The sequence below is a fragment of the Sesamum indicum genome, linkage group LG8 (genome assembly GCF_026168435.1).
Source record: "Sesamum indicum cultivar Baizhima isolate 11 linkage group LG8, ASM2616843v1, whole genome shotgun sequence".
Taxonomy (NCBI): Eukaryota; Viridiplantae; Streptophyta; class Magnoliopsida; order Lamiales; family Pedaliaceae; genus Sesamum; species Sesamum indicum.
In genome coordinates, this window is record NC_142664.1 from 25,901,452 (window position 1) to 25,923,067 (window position 21,616).

Genomic DNA, 21,616 nt, shown 5'->3' on the forward strand with positions numbered 1-21,616 from the left:
ATTACTCCATTGCAGTGTTTAGTGTTGTTGATATGATTTTGCGGGTACTCTACCTCAAAAGCTGGCTATTGAAACCAGAGAGTCCACCAAGTCCTATATCGGGCTGGTTTTGAGCAAGATCCTAGCCCGGATGAACACTGCAATACTGGTATCAACACTCTCACTGTATCATTACAAATTTGCAACTGAGAGGAGCCGTGCCAATTAAGTCCCACTTGCGACGTTTTGCACAATTAGTACCATGCTTTATGGAAATACACTATGTGACCCCACATGGTTTTGAAGGAATTGCAAGGTCTTCAAACCTTTTTTTCAAATTCAAGTTTCCTAATCCACACATAATGACTGCAATCTTGGACATTTTAGCAGCATGCTTATGAATCCATACTGTTAAAATCAATCTTTTGTTATGGTGAAAGGAGTGAAGGAAAATTAGCAGTTAATGTATCGAGGAAATGGGAGTTATTTGCATGGTTGCTTCTGCCAATGTTAATCCAAACTGATTTAAGATCTGGATTTGAACAGGAAAATGAAAAGATGAGAAACTAAAAATATATATCTAAACAAAACAAGTGCTAGGATATGCATGTGAATTCTTGAATAATTCACTGTAAAATGTTAATCTTCATAAATATTTTGCTGAATGATGGATTTTCACAAGGATTTTCTTTACAACTAAATCAGCCTGTGGTTATAGATATTCGAGATTTCTACCTGAACAAATATAATATAAACCAGAAGCGGCAACATGCAGATGTAGGAACAAATCAAATGGATGAAAGACAGCAAGCTGAATATGATCTACTTTGCAAAGAGTTTACGCCTGCCTGGTTTCGTTATCAAACCGGCAGACTCCCCAATCACAACCTCATCAACTAAATCTTTAAATATCAGCCGCTCAATGTCAAGGACTGCACCTGAGATTTCAGCATCAAAGTCTATCCAGCTTTCTGACCAATGCATGACATCATTGCACAAGATGTTTTTCCACCCATCGTCTTCTTCATCAGAGATGCATTTTGGATTCTTGGCCTGAAGCTCTTCAATCTCAGAACATAATTCTTTAAGAAGCTTCTGAGCATTGAGGGCAGTTCTGGCTAGCTTCCTCGGCCTTGACCAAGCCTCAAAATGTGGACCTCCCTCGACTAATTTTCTGGCAAGAATCTCATTAACAGTGTCAAATATGAGTTTCCGATGAAACTTCTCACTTGTCGTCAATTGAGCTGTCTTTTTTAAGCCACATTCTTCCTTCAATAAAGTGCTTCCCTTTGTTTGTTCCAAGACTAAAAACAACTCAGGGTTGATAGGATGACCGGAGGGATGAAACTGGAAATCTGACAGGCTCGAACTGAGGTCTCTTAGGAGGAGACCAGAAGCCAATAGAATCTCAGAAACATATCTGTGGTCCGGGTCAGTGTTCTCACATAGCGAGGCAATGTAGTCTGTGTGGGCTTCATCATGGTTGGAGTTGAGCCGTCTGAGCTTCTGAACTAAGTTCTCAATGTTTTGCAGTTTCTTTCTGTTAATTTCAAATGTAGCACCAGATTTCATGGAGTTGGGATCAAAACCATCCACTGAACTCTCTTGAGCGGCAGTTGGGTTCCTCTCATTACCCGTTGATGCATCCACTGGAATAAATAAATAAAAACAATCAGGTACGAACTTTGTGCATGTTAAATAAGAAAATCTACAACCTTTCCTATACATCTTATTGCTCTTGCTTCAGTCTATGCTTGTTTTACATGATTTGATTTGGGATATTACTAAAATTGCACAGAAGGCAAATAATGAAACTAAACATCTTCTGAGAAGCCACACATGCAGTTTATTTCTAAACATCACCAAGCACATGGAGGGGATGATAAATTTTCGTTCCATGAAAAGTGATGTAATAAGAACTTCTTGATATTACTCTTTCAAACTTCTATAAATTAAAACATAAGAGTCATTTTATATGCTTATTTTAGTTCATGACAGGAAAACTTAAGAGTATTATGAAGTTGAACGGGAAACTGTCCTTGGCAGAAACATAATGAAAGAGAATGACATGAAAGAGATATTGGAGAATAATAGACAGAGAAGTGGCTGCGAAGGTCCACTGACAAATTCTAATAGATAGTTGAGAGACAAGAGAGATCAAGGTATTTTACTAGGCCTCCCTTTCATAATATTGCAACTATAAAATGTAGATAAATCTATTAACAGACGCACAAACAGCAAGACATGCATTAATGTATATACGTCAATTAGTAGAAACAAATGTCATATACCCTGACTCATTTGTTCTGTAACACATACAAGTGTAATAACAATTAACAAAGAAAAGTACCTTTGAAGGGCTTCCCTGCATATTCTGTAGGAGGAGAATCATGTTTGTACACCACATTGTCAAGAACAGAGACGGGACTGGAGTATTCAATGCGAACAAAACCTAGTTCTGCTGATTCTTCTTCACACAACACCAGGGTAGATTTCTGAATAAACCATGATATAGTTAGCAAATGAATAGACCACATCAATTAGATGTAAGAAAATAAAATTACCAACCTTCTCTACCGAGCCAGATAGCATAAACTCAGAGGTTTTCTTAGATGGGCTCTGGAGACTGCTTATGCCAGGAGATCTTTCAGAACTAGTCACTTCAGCATTGCTGGAGCCCAGTAGGACAGTCTCGTTTATTTGAGCTGAATCCTCATTTTCATTTTCATGAGAACTTAAATTCCTTGATTCAAAACTGACCTCACTTAGTTGGTCTTCACTTAGCTGATAGTTGATATATTTTGGTCGTCTTTTTCCACCTGGAGAGTTGGACAGGCCCTGTGGCTTGTTTGACGATCTTTTTGATTTGCTTAAATCAGGAGGGGTAGGTGGTCTAGATCTTCTTTCTGCCTCAAGTTTCTTCTGTTGGATTCTTGGGCTGATGGATCCTGAACTCTTTCCTGACCCAGCATTGCCCTCTTTGGCCAAGTGCTGGGATCTAGTTGAAGTCTGTGTGGTTTTTAGAGTTTTGTCATTTTTCGTGTTGGCAGAATTTAGAACATTGTCCTGTTGGCTAGATTTAAACCTCAGATCTTTAGATGTCACGACACTGCTTTGAACCTTACTATTATCAGTAGACTCACTACTCCGAATTTTCGGTAGACGAGATAAGCCATCAAGTGAAATTACAGAAGCAGCAGGTAGACGAGATTTCTCGACAAGTTTAGCTGGTTTCATTATCACAATTGGAGACTCGTAAGTTCGTGCAGAACCTGTCCTCCTCTTTGCGGAAGCAAAAACGTCACCGGTCTGTGGCTTTTGGTCGTCTACTGATTTTGTGGAAGTTAAAATGTTTTGCTCACTGTCTTTATGACTGGTGAAATTTGAACCTTGTCCCTCTTTTGGGGTTTCTAGGAGTCCCTTACCCTGCATTGCTTCCAATATCTGTTTAAGTGCTCTAAGGTCCTTCCCAGATTGTGTGAATTCAATATCTTTCAGTCTCTTCTCTATCTCACTGTAAACAGACGGAAATGCGGTTGGAGCCTTTGATGGACCTCTTGTACTTCTGGAGGCTGCTTTCTGAGAACCCCTTGACCCATCAATCTGCTTCCACGGTGCTGGTTCAATTGGAAATCGTGACATGGGTTTCATTGAACTGTCCGAATTTCTCCAATGTGGTGAGCTAGGCTCCTTCAAAGAGTTCTTTGAAGAACTGGATATTTGAATTATTTTGCTTGGATCTCTTCTCTCAACAAAATCTGCATCTGGATAACTTCTAGTTAAACCCATGTTGGCATCACTAGATGGTAAGGAGTCAGGTAGCGTTTCCAAACCCATCAGCTTTGCTACAACACTTGGAGGCCGTGCTGGATTTCCAGGTGTTTGTTGCTGACTCTGAACCTTTCCATCAAAAGCACCACTACCCTTTGGCATAGGTTTCAAGTTGGATTTAGGATCAGCATTCACACTCCTCAATGAACCTGCTCGACTGTCTAATGAAAGTCTTGGAAGATCTTTAAGCTTTAAGGCAGAGTTGGAACCATCCCGTGAATTAAAGGTTGTGCGGTTCATCTCCCTTCCATCATAAGAAAACCGAGGGGCATCTTTTGAGATCGAAAACGACGGCCCATCCTTTGAGTGGTAGGACGATGATCTCATAAGTTCTCTAGGTTCGTTATGGTACCGAGGTGCTTCTTGAAGCTTAGCAAGAACTCTAAGAGATTCCCTCAGATCAGCAGCCGTACTTTGCTTTTTGTCAAGACCTGAGCCACAAGAATCATCACTAGCTTTTGACTGTAGTCTTGGCGAATCTCTATATGGAACTGTAGCCTCCTCTACGGTTTTCGCTTTAATAGATACACCCTGAACTTCCCTGTATATGGAATCCTTCACCAAATCCCGAAGATCAATGGTTTGTTGAGTAAATTGTGGGGATGTATTTTGCTGGTTCATTGCTGGATCCCTTGGAGGGTTTTCAGGAAAAATAATTCGGTCAAAGGATGCTGGTTCCAATTGAGTAGTAGCTCTGTTACAGTCAAGAGAAGAGAAAGAAGATGACCGGGACGAAGATGAGAATGAAGCCCTGGATGACTCCGTGGAGACTCGTTGTCGGTCTTGCACATTCTTGTGTGAGTACGTTTCCTGTATGGTAAGTGGAAAAATGTCAATGTTGCATGAGAACATTTGCTGATTTCATGATAGAAGTCACCTTGTAATGTAGAGAATAAAAATGCAAATTTCCACGTGACTTTTAAGACACTGCAATGAGTCAGTCCCATTTTCAGTTCCCTAGTCAAGACAATGTTTGATTCTGTACCATGACAGATTAAGGATGTAAAGCCACCGACAGAATGAAACTAAGTCACTGTGTCAAGTGAAAGGACGGGGAAAGTTGCAGGATGTTATCACTATGCTGCTTGTTTTAACTACATTAGGGAAAGTTGCAGAATTTCAAAAGCAAGGGATAATTCCACTTTTCCCTTCATGAATTGATGGAGCCTCCGAATTTCATAAGTTACCAGTCTTGAAAATCACCATATAAGAAGTTTGCAAGAAACCATGACGATAGAAAACAGAAGGAAAACAATTTTATGCTTTTAAGTCCCGTATACTTTTTCTCTTCACATGTTAAACCTTGCAAAGTAGACAATCTTGTATCGATCTACGGGATGTCCATCGAACTAAGTCGTCCGTTTGAATTTACCAAAGTAAACTTAAAACTCAGAGGTCTTACCACTGATGCAGATCTTAGTTGTGAGGTGTTGGACTCTCTTTCCAGAGTATCTCTATTGAACTGGGAATTTCCTGCAAATCATAGCATTTGAAGACATCAAGAAAGAAAAGTATGAAATGAGCAACTTCACACTCATATAAGACTACATTGACAATACATTTCCCAGAACACAGTAGCAGTAATCAGTGATATTATCATGCTCATAGTATCTCCCAAAGAACACTGTCAGAGTAAACTATAGAAGTTCCAAAATTAAGACTGTTGGCAGTAAACCAGATGCAGAAATCTTTACCAGAAGGTAGCCTTTTTGGGCTGTGGCCTACAATTCGCCTACCACTGGTAAGCATATGCTGACGATCAAACATTTGAAAGATCCCAGTCATACATCCTATTTGCTTCTGTAAATCTGGATTATCATCTGTTAAGGAATGCAAAAGCTTTGCTGCCATCTTCAGCCCCCCTCGTTGATCACAATAACAAAATCACCAGAAACTTTCTCAAGGTCTAATTATCCTCCACCGTTTCGTTCAATCCAAATGCTCTATTCATAGCTATTCATCAATGCAAAAACCTGGCTCCAAAACCAGAATTTTCCCATATACTCTCCCTATGTCTCAAAACTACACCAAGCCAATGGCAGAAAGATACCCTCAGAACTTAGACAATATTTTACAAGCATTTCAAGCAGCAAGAATTAACATAATCTCCCTCAACACCATACACACATATTTGACCAGCAAATTCCCTCCTGACTGCAATTCCTTTAAGTCAATTACTGTTCAAATTTCACTTGATTAATTCAAGCTTTGCAACAGAACCCCAGACAATCTGCCAAGAACCCTTCAAGATTTAACTCATTCTGCTCCACAATCGAAGTGTAACAAGACAGCCCACAATCCAAAATCAAATCTTTTCAGTCAAACCAAGCAATTTCAATTCTTCACTAAAGAAACTCAAACTATATCCACAATGAGAAGCAAAAGAACACAGAGATGTTTCAGCAGAACATTCAACCTGCGACGAAACTAATACCAATGCATTAACAATAACAAGAACCTTCCCAGATCCAAGAACAAAATGTTTTGCTCAAATCCCTCAATAAAACACCCAAAAAAATATAAAAAAAGAAAAGAAAAGAAAAGAAATGAAGACAGCCCAGAGAAGCTTGGATTAGTTAGTTGTTCAATGAATGTAAAGTCCACCATCCATGTGTAGACCAGGGCATGATAAGAGAGAAAACGCAGGCAAAAATCAATATTAAAATTCAAGAAAATGTTAATTTAATATTTAATTATTACCAAATAAGGAGGGAAATGAAGAGGCCAGGTTTTGGTGAAGTGCCTTTTCTCACCACTTCCATGTGGGATGGGTATATGGGTGGGTCTAAAATTGTCTGCATGGGGACATGTGATTTTGTCAGGATTATATGAGAGGGAGAGATCAGTTCAGATGGCCCCCATTTCTTTTTATTTGTTTATTTATTTTATAATTCTTTTATGACCAAATAGTTTATTTTTCTTTCTTTTGTTCTAATTTATAGGAATAAATTATTGCTACGTAAAAGTCATATACTTTTTTAAAGTTCAGAGCTCTCTTTGTTGTTTTTGGGTTCTTTCTAAGACTATAAAACAGATCTATTGAGCAAACCAAAGTAGATTGAAGTTGGAATGAGTCTTGAGAAATGTAGAGATAGTGCTGAAATACTATTTTAATATAATTGATTTATGGTTCGAACAAAACACATTGAGTCTATTTAGTTTTTCTGATCGATTTCAAACTATGGGCTAATCTAAGTTTATTTATACTTTTAAAATCAGTAACCATAACACTGGGTTGCCCCTAATTATAACTCTCAAGTACTTAAATCAATGAAGTCGATACAAAAAAGAGTCCAAAACTATTGATATAAGATATCCGTATAGCTCAAACACATAATTTGAATGGTTGTGAATCCAATCTTACGTAATAAATATTATGAAGTTTCTTGAAGTGGTTGGCCATTTTGCTGATGTCCAAAGGTGTTTTAATTATTTTAAACAGTTTAAGTGTGATCGTCACATTAATGACAAAATCGAATGCATTTATTCAAGAAATAATGAAAAACATTGAATAATTTCTGAATATTTGCATAAATAAGGTAAATTGCGTATTCAAACTTAAATTTGCTTCTTGTACAAATTTTGGGTACAAAAGGTATATAATCCTAATCTTCACATTAAAGAGAAGTGCTATTCCTCCCACTTTGCTTTAAACTTTGGAAAAAACAATAAATAAAAGCCAAATGGGAGTTATAAAACTTTGAAACTAAATTATGTTTAATTATGAATTTTATATATATAGTAGGAAAAATATGTTTATTTCCTTTTCATTTCTAATAGTTTTCTCGTTTCTCCGCAAGTTCGCCTGTTTGTTTGTGTTTTTATTTTCAGCTTTTAGTTTTTAGTGAAGAATATGTATTTTCAATTTTGTAATAAAATGAGAATGTGTTTGGATTAGTTAATGACATTGTGTTTTATATTGAATTTCGGTGTCATATCAATATATTCTCAATGAGAATACGTATAAAACAAACAAACATGTTTTAATTACTGTTTTTTAAAAAAAAGAAATTTTTACTAGAAATATCTTTTAATGTAAGTTTTTAGTGATTCTCATCAAAAAATTATGTTATTAAATGGTCTATTATAGGGCTAATTACACTTAGATACCATCTGAAAATGTTAAATTACAATTTTCCTCAAAAAAATTTTGAAGTTATATTTACACCACCTTCGAAAATTTTCAATTTACACATTACTTCCTCCATTACCATTTGGATGGAAAATGCTGACGAAAGCAAAGAAAAATACTAATTTTTTTTTAATTTTGTCACTTGTTTGATATTTTTATGTATATTTTCGTACTTATAAATTAATAAATGTAATATATATATATAATAAGATCAGCATCATATTTTTCCTTCATAAGTACAAAATTATTACATAAAAATAATTTAAATGATGGGTAAAACTAAAAATTGATGCAATTTTTTTTAACTAACATCAACATTTTTCGTTCAAATCCTAACAAAAGAAATCAGGTGTAAATAGTGAATTTTCAATATATAGTACAAAGTTTCCAAGATTACTAGGTGTCTTCTCGCAAAATTATTTAAAATTTATAAAAACTATATATGTAGTAACTACTTTATGCACAAATATTCTTGTCCCTAATAATTATTTGTGACAAGAGATCAAATTTATTGTTATTTAATATGTACTTAATAATTTGTTAATAATTTTTATTTTTTGTTAGAATGAGTTAACATATAAAGGGGATCTAATTGTAAATTTTTTAAATAATGAAGAGGTTTTTGTATAATTAAATTTAACTTTCGGGCTGTCAATATAATTTAGAGAAGATAATTTTGGTCAGTAAAACAGCTTATATATGAAGAAAACAAAGAAAATGTATATATAGAGTGGTAATGGAAGTCTTGTGTGGAATTAATTAAATATTGTGGGACATGCATGCAAATTATCATAATATATATTTGTCAACAGATCACAAGATTCACACTATTATGATCATATCTGGCATCACATGCTGCTCAATTAAATAATTAAATGTATATATATATATATATATATGCTCACACACAGGATTATATCATAAGTTGAAAATTTTTTCAATTTTAATTTTTACATGTATTTTCTATTCAATAATTAACGGAGCCATTAGTAGTCTCACGTGTATTTTCTGCTCAATAATTAACAAAGCTATTAGTAGTCTCACGTGCATTTTCTATATATTTTCGTTTAGTTATCAGACGAAAAATGTACATGAGGATTAAAATTAAAAAAAATTTTAATTTATGAAATGCAAATATAATCCGAGAAAAACGTAACAAACGAGACTAAATTGAAAAAGATATGAGCCAAAAAGTGCAATTTCCCTTCTTTTCACATTCTCATTCCTTGTTAATGTGTCTATACAATCAAACAACATATAAAATAAAAAAATTTAATATTGTCACTAAATATATATTATATAAGTGATTAAAATTTTTATTTTTATTGCAATAAAAAATTATAATTTTAAATTTAATAGCGAGAATTATTTTGAAAAATTATCATTAGCAAATATTAGTGACAAGAAAGTTTTGCATAAATTTTGTATTGAAAGAACAAGTGGTACATGTACAGTGATGACTAATGATAACAAATAATGATTATTAATTAAGGTAAATTATGATATGATTATCTATACTTCGACATAATTATAAATATCTCATGATTATTTAAAAAATTATAAATATCCTCTGATATTAACGGTCATCTAACAAATACCTCATGCAATGGACTGTCAAGATGAGGTATTTGTCATACGACCGTTAATTCTAAAAGGATATTTATAATCATGAAAAACCTTAGAGAAACACAATATAATTTATCCTATTAATTATGTTTGTGTTATCGTTATATATATAGATATTTCCATTGTCTCTAGTGGCGATTTTGTACACAAATCTCGTTACTAATAATTATATTATGATAAAAATAAAATTATTGTTGTTTTAATAAATATTTATAGAGATAATGTAAAATTATCATTTCAAATTTTGTCTCTAATATTATGTTTTAATGTTGTCTTAAGAAAATTTGTCTCATTAGAAACTTCACTTGGAAAAATCGACATTTATACACACACGAAAACACACACACACACACGTACATATATATATAGAGAGAGAGAGACAGAGAGGTGAAAAGCACATGCAAAAAGTGAAGAGACATATGGGCTGTGCGTCAAACTCATCGTCTCAGTCATGATCAACCCAACTCACAGGCCATATAAGCCGTCGTAATACATTATTTTTATGTATATATATATATATATATATAATTTTTTACGTATTAAAATATATTTTAAACGAGAATAATATATATATATATACATAGAAATCAACAAAAAATATTTCAACAAAATAAAAAAATAAAAAATCAACTTAAAGTTTTATCAATACAACAAAAAAATTAGTATATAGTGTTAAAATGACGTGAAGTCACTATTATAAAATAAAATAAAATTACAATTAACTTTTACAATGATTCAATTACTGGTATATTTATTATATATAAAAATTAGTACGACGGTATTATTAATCACCGTTTATAATTGTAGAGAGTTTTTCTTCTTAATTAGTATAGATAGATACATATATATATCAACGACAAAAAAATTATTTTGTTACTAATATTATTTTCCGTTGCAATGTGCATCCATACATATGCATCATGTCTGTGTCCAAGGTGATCGCGAGCCATTGATTCGTAAACTTCAAGGTTCTTCTAAAGACTATACTATTGTTCGACGTTTATATCTAATTTAAATGATAAAATATAATTAATTTATCTTTTTAATTATAAAACTAAATATACTTAGTCCGTAAAGCTGGATACTATATGCACAAATCCCTTATTATATGGAACGAAAAGTGCAATTTTATATATATATATATATATATATATATACGTATACTATTTCCACTTTATTACACCAAGACGCCTACTTTTCAGACAGAGAAATCACAACAATAGTGTGGAAGGGGCAAACAATGCGTGCATAAGTGATTAATAACATAGAAAGGTGGGATCAAAACAACTTTTTCATATCTACTCAAACCAATCAATCTTGTAATAATAAATTACATCCACGTCTCCTGAAATTAGATTTAATTATATAAATATTTTTTTATTTTTTTATAGATGTACAACGACACCTTGTCCACGTAATTTATTACAAGACGTATACTTGTAAAATTTTGTCCTAAAACATGGAAAATACTTGTAATTAAAACTACAACTTCAAGAGATATATTTATAATTTTAAAAAGGGAGAAGGGTGTTTGATGTAATTCGTCGTAACTGCAAGAAGTATCAATGTAATTAACCGTGCAATTATCTCTATTTCCAAAGCTAGAGGATGGAGGGCGTCATTACAATCAAGAGGTTATGGGTTCGAGTCCCGCAAATGTAAATATATAGACTACTTTCCATAATAGTGTCCTGTTTTCTATTCACTCTAAATATATTTATTAATTTAAAAATATCAATATATCGAATCAATATTTGAATTTGAATATAATAAATAATAAAATTGCGATGCATTCATATATCGCAGCTACTTTCTTTGAAACATTTACTATCAAATTTTAAGAATACGTAACGTGGATGTTCTTAAATGCTGGTAGATACAAAATTAATTATGATACTTACCCATATAAATGGAATTTGCTAAAGGGTCATTTTATTTATTTATTTTGAATTTGTGAAATTTTATTTCTTATAAATAGGATTTTGCTGTGGAGGGAATTCAGATATTGAAATTGCGATAGGATCCAAACGATATTTTACTCATTTTTCAATTACGTTACTTGATTATATATAACGATCGAATAAAATAATTAAAACAAACACGATTATCTAAATATTAGATACATTAAAGGTAAAATCCACATGATATTTATCGTAATTATAGCAAATTTTAAGTATCCTATAAAAAAACGAACGGTGCAAAAAGATGAAAGTAGGTCAAGATTAATTATTGGTGATAAATAATTTGTTAGCTCCCCTTTAAATATCTAGACCTAATTAATATTTATATATATATGCACACGAGTACTACTAATTATATTATATAACTTATTTATTTATTTATATTATTTATATCGATATCAATAAATTACCAAATAGATCGATTCGCTGAACAAATCCATATTACAATAAGTTCACATTAAGTCAGACTAAGACACAACTGTGTTATTTTAGGCATGTGTGATTTTCATAAATTGCCACTTACCTAAAAGGAAATAATCCTATTTTAGGTGTGAAATTTAATTGAAAGGCACATGCAACCATTCATATGGTTGGTACATAATTGGAACCTCTCTCCATATATAATTAAAATGAGTTGATAAGATCTTATTTCGTCGAAAAATAAATATAACTACTTTAAGCTTTGCGTTTGCATTATAAGTTAGGTCGAAAATATTGATGGGCTGTCTATAATTTTAACCACCTCTAATAAATGATTGCGATCGCATTAATGAGGAGAGTGAGCGAATATTATGTACTTTAGATTTTTTTTTGTTTTTAATATTGATATCATCGAAGAGTATTGATTAAGTTTATATCCGAGTGTTTAGTTTTGAATCATTTTTAATTGAAGACGTTCATGATTTCTCATAACTATCTCATCTTATTAGGCACATACAATCTCATTCTTTTCCTTACAACCAAAGATTTTGCTACAAACAGGTACCATATATAAGGAAATTTTTGGTCGGACGTCGTTTTATGGTATAAGTAATACCTGAAGTACGATATAAAATCGTTTACATATATTTTTTTATGAGCAAATGCCATTTACGTATATTTTTTTATGAGCAAATGCCATATCGTATTGACCTTTATTCGAAGTTTTCTTTCAAGTTGTTTGTTAATTATACAATTAGATGGTAGCATGTAATATGTAGTCAGATGTATTCAGAGACGGCAAATAAGATGTGGAGATTATGATTTATTGTTGCGCAAAAAAATAACAAAATAAAACAAATTAGTCTCGAGTTCAATAGGCTAAAAACATAAAATATTATTCGTTTTGGCGGCCTAAGAGGAAAACTCTGATCTGTATACAGTTTGAATCATAATATGAAATTACATGTCAAGACATCTGCATATACTATGTCATAATCCATAATGTTTCATATGGATGGATATAAGGATTTGAATTTGACATAAACATTTGGAGAGAATGTCCAGTAATATCAAAACAAAATATAGTTCAAAATGAGAATCGAAGGACTTCAAATACTTTGTGAAATGCAATTATCCAAATAAATTCAAATACCCGTGACTCCAAATCTTTCAATCCAAATGAATTCAAAACCTCGAACAATAGAGTGGGTGAAACAACTAAGAAAGCCAATGCACACTACAAACACCACTGCAGAAACAACAAATCTTACCAGCAAATTACATGCATAATACAAAATTTTCACTTCAGGAGTAACACACTCCGTTGTCCGGCTCCACATCCTATCATACACAATACATCTACATCGAACGATGGATTTGCTTAGCAACACAACAGACACTATTGCAACAAAATTTACCTGAAACTACAAAAACTGATCATCAATAGATCAAACATCTAGCTCCTGAAACTCATTTATGCTATGACACTTAGACAATCTGTTCCCTGGAATAAGTTAAGTGGTTGCAAAATAACAATACAGTAGACTCTCAGTTAGATTGCCTTTGACTTTTCTCACTCGCTCACATAGCGGTTGAGACACTGATAGCACTGATGCAGATACAGAGATCATGATGTTACGACAAAATCAAACTGTTAAAGTTGTCAAGAATCGGCCTCCTCAGTTTCCCGTGGCGGCGTTGAACTGGCTTCAATTACCTTAAGATAGAAACCCCAAGACAGATTCTTTTCTGTAATGGGTCTCTGGCCGAATGGCTTTTGCTTTACATATTCCTGAACGTTTTCCGCCATTGCTAAACCCTCCAAATAAACGCGGAGATCGCCTCCATGCCCTGGAAATGGCAAAATAAGAGTGCATCAAGACATATATATATTAACAGTTTGGGGGTGGGAGGGCAACTAAATAACATCACAACAATCATATATTTAATTGAGAAATCACTAACTATATGATAGCAAATGATTCAACATCCAGATCACGGAGGGAAATGATGTTACAACATTTTCATTGAATAACTATGATGCAATTGACTCATATTTAAGCATAGACAAGGCCTTTTATCCCGTGACGTTCAATAGAAATACAAATGATAATATATATAATGAATGCACACATTTCAAAGTAAGTCACATCTCTTTCCACTTACATTCAAATTCATATGCTTTGCCAACTCCATCCAATCGATAATTATTTGGAACCATGCTTACCATATATTAGTTTCTTACTTGTACGGTTTCTTTTTCCCCCCTTTTTTTGGTGAATAAGAGGTTAGGTCAGGTTAAACCTGTTGTGGCTACCCAACAAAGGGGATGCAAGAGCTTGTTTGGTTGGAGCAAAAGGTGAATGTACAAGAAAAATTGGATGCAAAAGGGAATGAATAAGAAAAGTTTTTGCAAGAAAGTGGAAACATAAGGCTCAAAAGACAAAAAACTCCTCATTTTAATTTTCATTTATGACATTATTGACAAACACAATTTTCCTGCAAGTATATTTCATTCTATTTATCTTCTCCCTTACTTGTAACTGAAAGTATCTGATTTAGATTTCAAAACACCAAAGCCAGACCTCACAAGAAAATAAGAACAAATGCACCATGCTGCAGGGGAAAAGACGTGTAGTTTCGCTGGTTGACCTGTAGAAACCTTAAGGATGCAAACATGTTCAATACCATCCATGATTGATGCATATCAATTTACTTGAATCTGGACAATTTTACAGGTTTCAAAATTGTCCTTGAATACGGAGAAAAAGAAAGTATTACTCTTGCTATTCATCTACTTCTAAACTAAAATAGAACTAGGGGATCATACTTACTACAGCTTGTAGGGCAGTCCTGCAAGTTAAGATGCAACAGGTATAATTGTTAATGAAGTCCGAAGAGAAGGTAAATCAGGTTAAGTAAGGTGATTCAATTTACAGGTCTTCCAGATTTTCACAACAATAAGTAGAGCATTTTATCAGCCACGCAAATCAGTTGGAAAGCTTTGAAATGCTGTTTTTGGCAATTGGAATACCAACCTTCACATAATTCCTTCAATTGGAAGCTATAAGATGGTCAAATCTTCCACTTTGTATGTGAACTTTACGCCGTGTGCTTTAGTTCATGCAGTCTCCTAATTGTTTTATTGGTAACATAATTTACATATGAAGAAGATACTGCTGCGTGACAATCTGTTGACTGATAACTTCGGAACACCCAACTTGCTTTTTTTCTTTCCTTTTGGAGTCAATTCTCATATAAAACTCAAATCAGTTTCTGCTGGGGATAGAGGCTAGATCACAACAGGCCTTAATCATTATCAAGTACAAGCCAAACTAGTCTGAAATACTTGAACACATGTTGCCAGACAGGTTTTAATCATGCTCTTGAACTCCATTCAAATTGTTTCTCTCACAACCAAAATTTCGGGGGGATAAAGTTGACCAACTTCCCATTGACACATCGTCTTTGCTGCACCCAACTCCTCGCCCATGGTGCACTTCACAAAACTAGTAAAGAGACTATTACCTCAAAAGGTCTTTGATACCATCTTTAAGGACCATATCAGAATCCTAGCCTTGTCAACATATTCGCCAAACCCAAATAGCTTAAACTATTTAAGCTAATGTTACAAGTAAGAACAAATCAAGGCCCTATCTAACAGCCTCATCGTCCTCACGGCTCACACGACCAATAGGAGCCTACCTTTGAGGTCCCCAACTAAATACATAATTATCTCATGATGCCTAATGGCCCAAACCTGCATTTCCTGACCCACCCGCTTAAAAAGTCCAGACTTGCCCAAGTAGATAGCACTGCAAGGAGGGATGTTACCTTTATTTTAAGATGATTATCAACCCCAAGGCAGCTCAGACCTTGTATGATGGATAGTTTTCCAAGGAAACAACAAGAAGCAGGTTCTAGCCAGATTCACTCATAGTGAAGTGAATAGTTTATTTTCAGGCTAAAGCTTTTTCACACAGCGTAGTTCAGCCAGTAGGACAACCAATAGGAGCCTACCTTTGAGGTCCCCAACTAAATACATAATGATCTCATGATGCCTAATGGCCCAAACCTGCATTTCGTGACCCACCCGCTTAAGAAGTCCAGACTTGCCCAAGTAGATAGCACTGCAAGGAGGGATATTACCTTTATTTTAAGATGATTATCAACCCCAAGGCAGCTCAGACCTTGTATGATGGATAGTTTTCCAAGGAAACAACGAGAAGCAGGTTCTAGCCAGATTCACTCATAGTGAAGTGAATAGTTTATTTTCAGGCTAAAGCTTTTCACACAGCGTAGTTCAGCCAGTAGGACAGGAAACCATTGACAATGCACAATTTGGCAAGCTCATTAAGGTTTTTGATATTATTCGCAGTTAAACTTGTTTAAATTGTCAGACACAAGCAATAACTTGGTAGTTTCTAAGAAAGCCAGCTGGGGTTTACCAGAACAAATATTGATAAACCTTGCAGAGCGGATTGAATGCAAGACGCTGGGCCTAACCCAGCTTTTAAACCACCAGATACTAGAAAGATTATTTTTATCACACCTTGAATTTATTGATAGTCTCCTTGATTTTCTTCGCAACATTTTGGTGTTTCTGAGATTATTATCAAGTTCCAATTTTACGAAGTCAAACCTGTCAGGCAATCTTATAATATGCTGTCCTCTCCAGATTATAATCATCAAAACATAATTATTGACATTTGAACATATGGGCTGCCATTATATTTACTTAGTTTGAATACCGTGTTCTTCTAGTGAAAATGTCCTGTAAGGCAGATGAGGTTATGCATTTTTGGAGTATCAATTATATTCACAAATATTTTGTAGATATTATATATTTGTTATTTAATAATTTCAAAATATTTTTTCTAAATCCAACTTTGGACTAGAACAGATAACTTTTGTCCCTAAGGAAAATCACTCTCAACAACTCAAAGCCTTTCCTCATTCATATCTTAAGTCAGCTATGAGGATCCTCCTATTATACACACCTTTCATAAGTAGGACAGGCGTCGAAAATATCTACCTAAATTTCAATAAATAAACCAACCAATAGTTGAAACTGATGGTCTGCTGAGGAAATTAATAAGTGATCAAGATAAGCAGATGCTGAAAATTTTGATGATGGATGGTTGAAATTCTTTATCAATCAAGAACAATAAAAATCTACAAGTAAAATGAGAATTCCAGAAATGAAGTTTTACTTAAATATGACTGACATTTATGACTAGCAGGAGGTAGTGGAGAACTGACCCAATGAATTGTCTCTTACATTTGTGAACCGGTAAGTGTAGGGAAAGACTGCAGTGTATTGCTGAAAATATGTACACAAAAATGTGAAATTTGTGAATCCGTGACGCTTAAGAACTGGAGTTTCATCCGACTCATGAAAAAAGTGTGAAATATCTTTTCACTTAAAAAAGTAAATAAATAAATAAACTTACAGGGTTGGATAAGGCCTTATAAGGAGTATCATCTAACAAAAGGGTATTTGATTCATTATATACTCCCCTCTCCCATGGTAGATCAGGGTCACACTTGTCCCACAACTTTTTTAGTTTCTTTAAGAGAAGAGGCTTGTGCCTTTTCTCGACGGTAGTAAAACCTGTATCAGTACAGTGTGATTGATCCTGTAAAAGATACGTTGCAAGATAGAGCAAAATGTTAGAAGATCATCAGAATAGAAATGGTTAACTCCAAATGAATTAACTGTGTAAAATTTCTCATACAAAAGAAAAGGAGCGCATGCATTTCATAGAGGTACAACCAGCATTTTGACAAAAGCCAATGTAGCAAATTATACTTTCTGAAATGAATGCTTAAGAAGATAGCATCAGTATTCGGTTTGAGCAATGAGTCAAGAACAAAATCTGAATTCTACATGAGAAAGAGCAAATCAAGATATTGTAATCTCTGGACAGCATGAGGAGAATATATCCTTGAGTAGCATCCAAATGTCCAGAAACCAGTAGAATACATCATATACCTGATCAATCATCTAAAAAATGATTTTAAATAAAAGAACCATATAGTGTTGCCAAAACATGTCATGGGAAATGAGAATGTGAAGAGAGCCTATAACAGGCTGCCACTTTAGCAAACACTAAAGAAAATGACTTACCCAGCAAAAAAGTAACTTGCACTTATCACTCCCTAATAGAAACTCAAGAATTGGCTCCATATTTCTTCTGCAAAAGATCCATTAGTGCAATATTCATTTTCTTTCTAAGGACAGAAAAGAACAAATAAGCAAATACATATGACCATAAGCAAAATTCCTTTTGTTTGGGGGAGGGGGGGGGGGGTGGAGGATGGAGGATGGGGGAAGGGAGAGAGAGAGAGAGAGAGAGAGAGAGACTTAATCATGACAAGGCAAAGGTTGAGGAGTACTTGGTTCTTGAAGACCAGACACCCACATTAAACCTCTCAAAGCAGAACTTCAGAAAATCATCGCAGTAGGGCCTCTTGAAAACTGATAGAGAAATTAGAAACTAAGTTAGGAACTGCTGGGCAGAATTAGGAGCATCAACGTACGAGTTACTTATTCCTTTTTCACCTGCTTTCTTCAGTATTATATCATCCGGATCATGATCATAAGGTACATATGAAGAGATATCAACAAGCAACCCATTCACATCAAGAACAAGAAGCTTCTTCCCTGTATAGCCAGCAAAAGCTCTATTCACTGTCACATTTATGGTTTCATTTATAACTTGGGAAGCAACACCTTTTACACTGTCCAATGGTTTCAAAGACAGATCAGCATTTGATGTCACATTCTGTTCTCCTTGGACTGGCTGGTTTTCCATATTCAATGCATCACCAGAAGCGACTCTTGGGACACCTATATTTTCTTCTGCAAACTCCACATCATGTACTTCAACATCACTAACAGTTTCCTTGGCCTCATCATGGATCTCTTCCAGAGGGTTAATTGCAGATTTATCGGCAACAGAAGAGTTTTTACTTATCATCGTTGCATCATTAGAAACAGGAGACAACAGCTCCTTATTGTCCAAATGTGGGGGAGGATCTATGCAACATGCATTTGAAGAAGCTACTCCAGGGAATTCATCATTATCTGTTTCAGTAGATACCACATTAATTACTTCATCATTTTTAGTCTTACATGGTGCAAGTATAAGCATGTTAGCATCACGATTTTCAATTGTATTTTCATTTGACTGGTCAAGCAGCATTTTGTCATCACTATTTGAAGAAGTCTTTTGGAAATCCAAACAGCAATCTAATGCGTCCTCCAATAATTTGTTCTCAACATTTTCCACTGAAACCCCTTCCTGCACAATCACCCTTTTCTCACTTATACTCTCAGAACAGCAAGGTTCCACTGATTCAAGTTCAACTTGCTGATCCAAAGAAGTAATTCCTATTCTGTGTGGCAAACCAGATGATGATGAACCAGCCTCCTCAATAATTTCTGAATCAGTTGTTGGTAGATTAGACAACTCCGTCTTTTTTAGTCTTTTGTTCATTTGGCATGTATTCATACTCTCGTCCTCGTCAAGAACTTCACCAGTTCCAGCATTGTCATCATTTTTCTGCGTCAAACTAATATTGGCATTACAATTTATTGGTTCAGCTTCTTCCTGGGCAGAGTTCGCGAACAATTTAACAATAGACTGAGTGCTTATTTGATTTGAGCTAGGTCTACCACAACTTACGTGAATATCCTGGCCAGTATCGCTACTTTCAGTAGAATCACAACTCTTTTGCTCGTCCATCTTATTTATATCCTCAGGCAAGCACTCACCTGCACTTCATTTTCAATTTTTAAACTTCATGAGCATATTATTTGGCAGAAAAAAGAAGAAAGAAAATTTTCACTATAAAACCATGCAACAAAATTGGCTGACCTGTACTCGGCACTTGATTCATTTTGTCTTCACTATGATCGAACCCAACAAGTACACAGATGCTTTTGCACACGATACATTAACTTTTTTCCTCTCCTTTACTTTAATCAGAGCAAGCACAAAATGAAGATCCCCCTGTACGTGATGAATGATCTTCCTTTCTGACTTTGAACAGGACCCATATGGACACACAATGCAAGAAAGACTATAAGATGATTAGTGTCGTTTATTCACCTTTTACACTTTTTCTAGAACCTGCACTGAACGAATAGAAAGTAAAAACAATTAAAAAAGTTCACTTTCCAGCAGCATGCTGTCCACTATTCTAAAACTTACTTTGGTCACCAGGGTAAAATTTCCTACCATCAAGAACCATCAAATTTCACAGAATTTCTGCAGCATGCCACAAAGATACCCATCAGCCCCAAATAAAGAAAATCAAGATAAAAACATATGAAGCTAGGAAATAATTTGCCCTGATATGTACTGGAGGAGTCAACATGCAGAAACCCAGAAAATATCATGTTGACACCCAGTTAAGTTTGTAGTTTCTAATGGCAAGCTAACATTCTTCAAAGCTGTCCCAAGAAGAACTTTTTATACATTTCCGTCACTACTTACAACAAATAGTAGCAGCAATACTCAGGATAGATACGAGAATTCAACAAAAGAAAAGGAGAAAAAGGGCGCCCATAAACATAGGCAATTGGGCATCTCCAGGAACTAGAACAAAACGCAAAGAAAAATATAACACCCCCAGTTCACAGACATGCAGCAGCAGCCCAGGGAATAAAAGAAAACCAAGAAAATGATAAAAAAAAATAAAAAGAGTGCAAAATGGGACTGATAGAAAATACCCAGAAAGAGATAGTGATTAACAGACCACTTAGTTGAAAATCCAGCAGATCTTGAATTGCAAACAGTTGAGCTCAAGTGCAACTCAGTGAGTTCAGAATGCAGAGAGAAAGAGAGGGACAGAAGAGTGTTGTGGTTGCTTGAGATTGAGAAGCAGAATGAAGGGCCAAGGCGAGAAACAAATTGGTGTTTTGTCTGATCCGTGCGAGTCTGGACCAACTTTTGTAGTACTACTACTGGGGAGGGACGCTGGTGGTCGGTGTGGGTGTGGGTGTGGGCGACTCGTACCAATTGTTAAGAGATAGGGTTCGTCATTCATTCTCTTTGATCAACCCTAATTAATAATTTATTTCTCTATTATCAAAATTACATTAATACATTATTTGTTTTGTCTGAATGTATTGAATTTAAATATTTATGATTTTTAAATTGAATAATATAATAAATTACATGCATTAATAAAAAATGATATCAAAATAATTTTTTTAGTGATATTCAAGTTCATAATGGTTCCCTTTTGTTTTTTTAGTTAATATTTGCTCTTATGAAGTTCACATATTTAGTAAAACCACGTTGAAAAATTCAATTTAACAAAATTAAGTAAAAATTTCTATATATATTCTTATTTTTTAGTTTTCGTAAGTAAAATCTAAAAATAAATATAAAAATAATAAAATTAATATTTCCATGGATTTGGTTACCAGAATAGAACGTCAAAATCAAATCGAATATTATACTCAATTATTCTATTTAATTTTCATACTTTGACAAATTTTTAGTTTGAAACTCCTTATGAGTTATAAAATTTATAATCGGTTCAGATTTAATACGGAATATAGATTTATGCAAACCCATCGTTCAGTATTATGTATAAAAAAAAAATTTGGTGGTTGTATATTATTTATTTAAATATGATGCAGCTGGATTTC

The 21,616-nt window shown here is 34.2% G+C and overlaps 2 protein-coding genes across 21 annotated transcripts; both read right to left on the reverse strand.

Moving 5' to 3' along the window:
• Positions 1–604: 604 nt before the first annotated feature.
• On the reverse strand, positions 605–6,546 carry LOC105168875 (protein LONGIFOLIA 1). Its single transcript, XM_011089059.3, has 5 exons — positions 5,505–6,546; positions 5,213–5,283; positions 2,548–4,620; positions 2,330–2,474; positions 605–1,628 (listed from the first exon to the last, which is right to left on the reverse strand). The coding sequence occupies exons 1-5, from the start codon at positions 5,659–5,661 to the stop codon at positions 802–804; spliced, it is 3,273 nt and encodes a 1,090-aa protein (XP_011087361.1). The 5' UTR covers positions 5,662–6,546; the 3' UTR covers positions 605–801.
• Positions 6,547–13,199: 6,653 nt separating this feature from the next.
• LOC105168876 (uncharacterized) lies at positions 13,200–20,983 on the reverse strand. Of its 20 annotated transcripts, none has more exons than XM_088883845.1 (10): positions 20,690–20,983; positions 20,169–20,225; positions 19,833–20,092; positions 18,686–19,729; positions 18,515–18,616; positions 18,349–18,430; positions 18,080–18,146; positions 17,403–17,588; positions 17,212–17,272; positions 13,200–13,800 (listed from the first exon to the last, which is right to left on the reverse strand). In XM_088883845.1, the coding sequence occupies exons 3-10, from the start codon at positions 19,852–19,854 to the stop codon at positions 13,613–13,615; spliced, it is 1,752 nt and encodes a 583-aa protein (XP_088739971.1). In that variant the 5' UTR covers positions 19,855–20,092; positions 20,169–20,225; positions 20,690–20,983; the 3' UTR covers positions 13,200–13,612. The 20 variants fall into 20 exon arrangements, with proteins under 20 accessions (XP_088739971.1, XP_088739973.1, XP_088739972.1 ...); XM_088883847.1 differs by having other exon boundaries at positions 18,515–19,517; positions 19,641–19,729; positions 20,690–20,982; XM_088883846.1 differs by having other exon boundaries at positions 18,515–19,565; positions 19,641–19,729; positions 20,690–20,982.
• Positions 20,984–21,616: the final 633 nt, after the last annotated feature.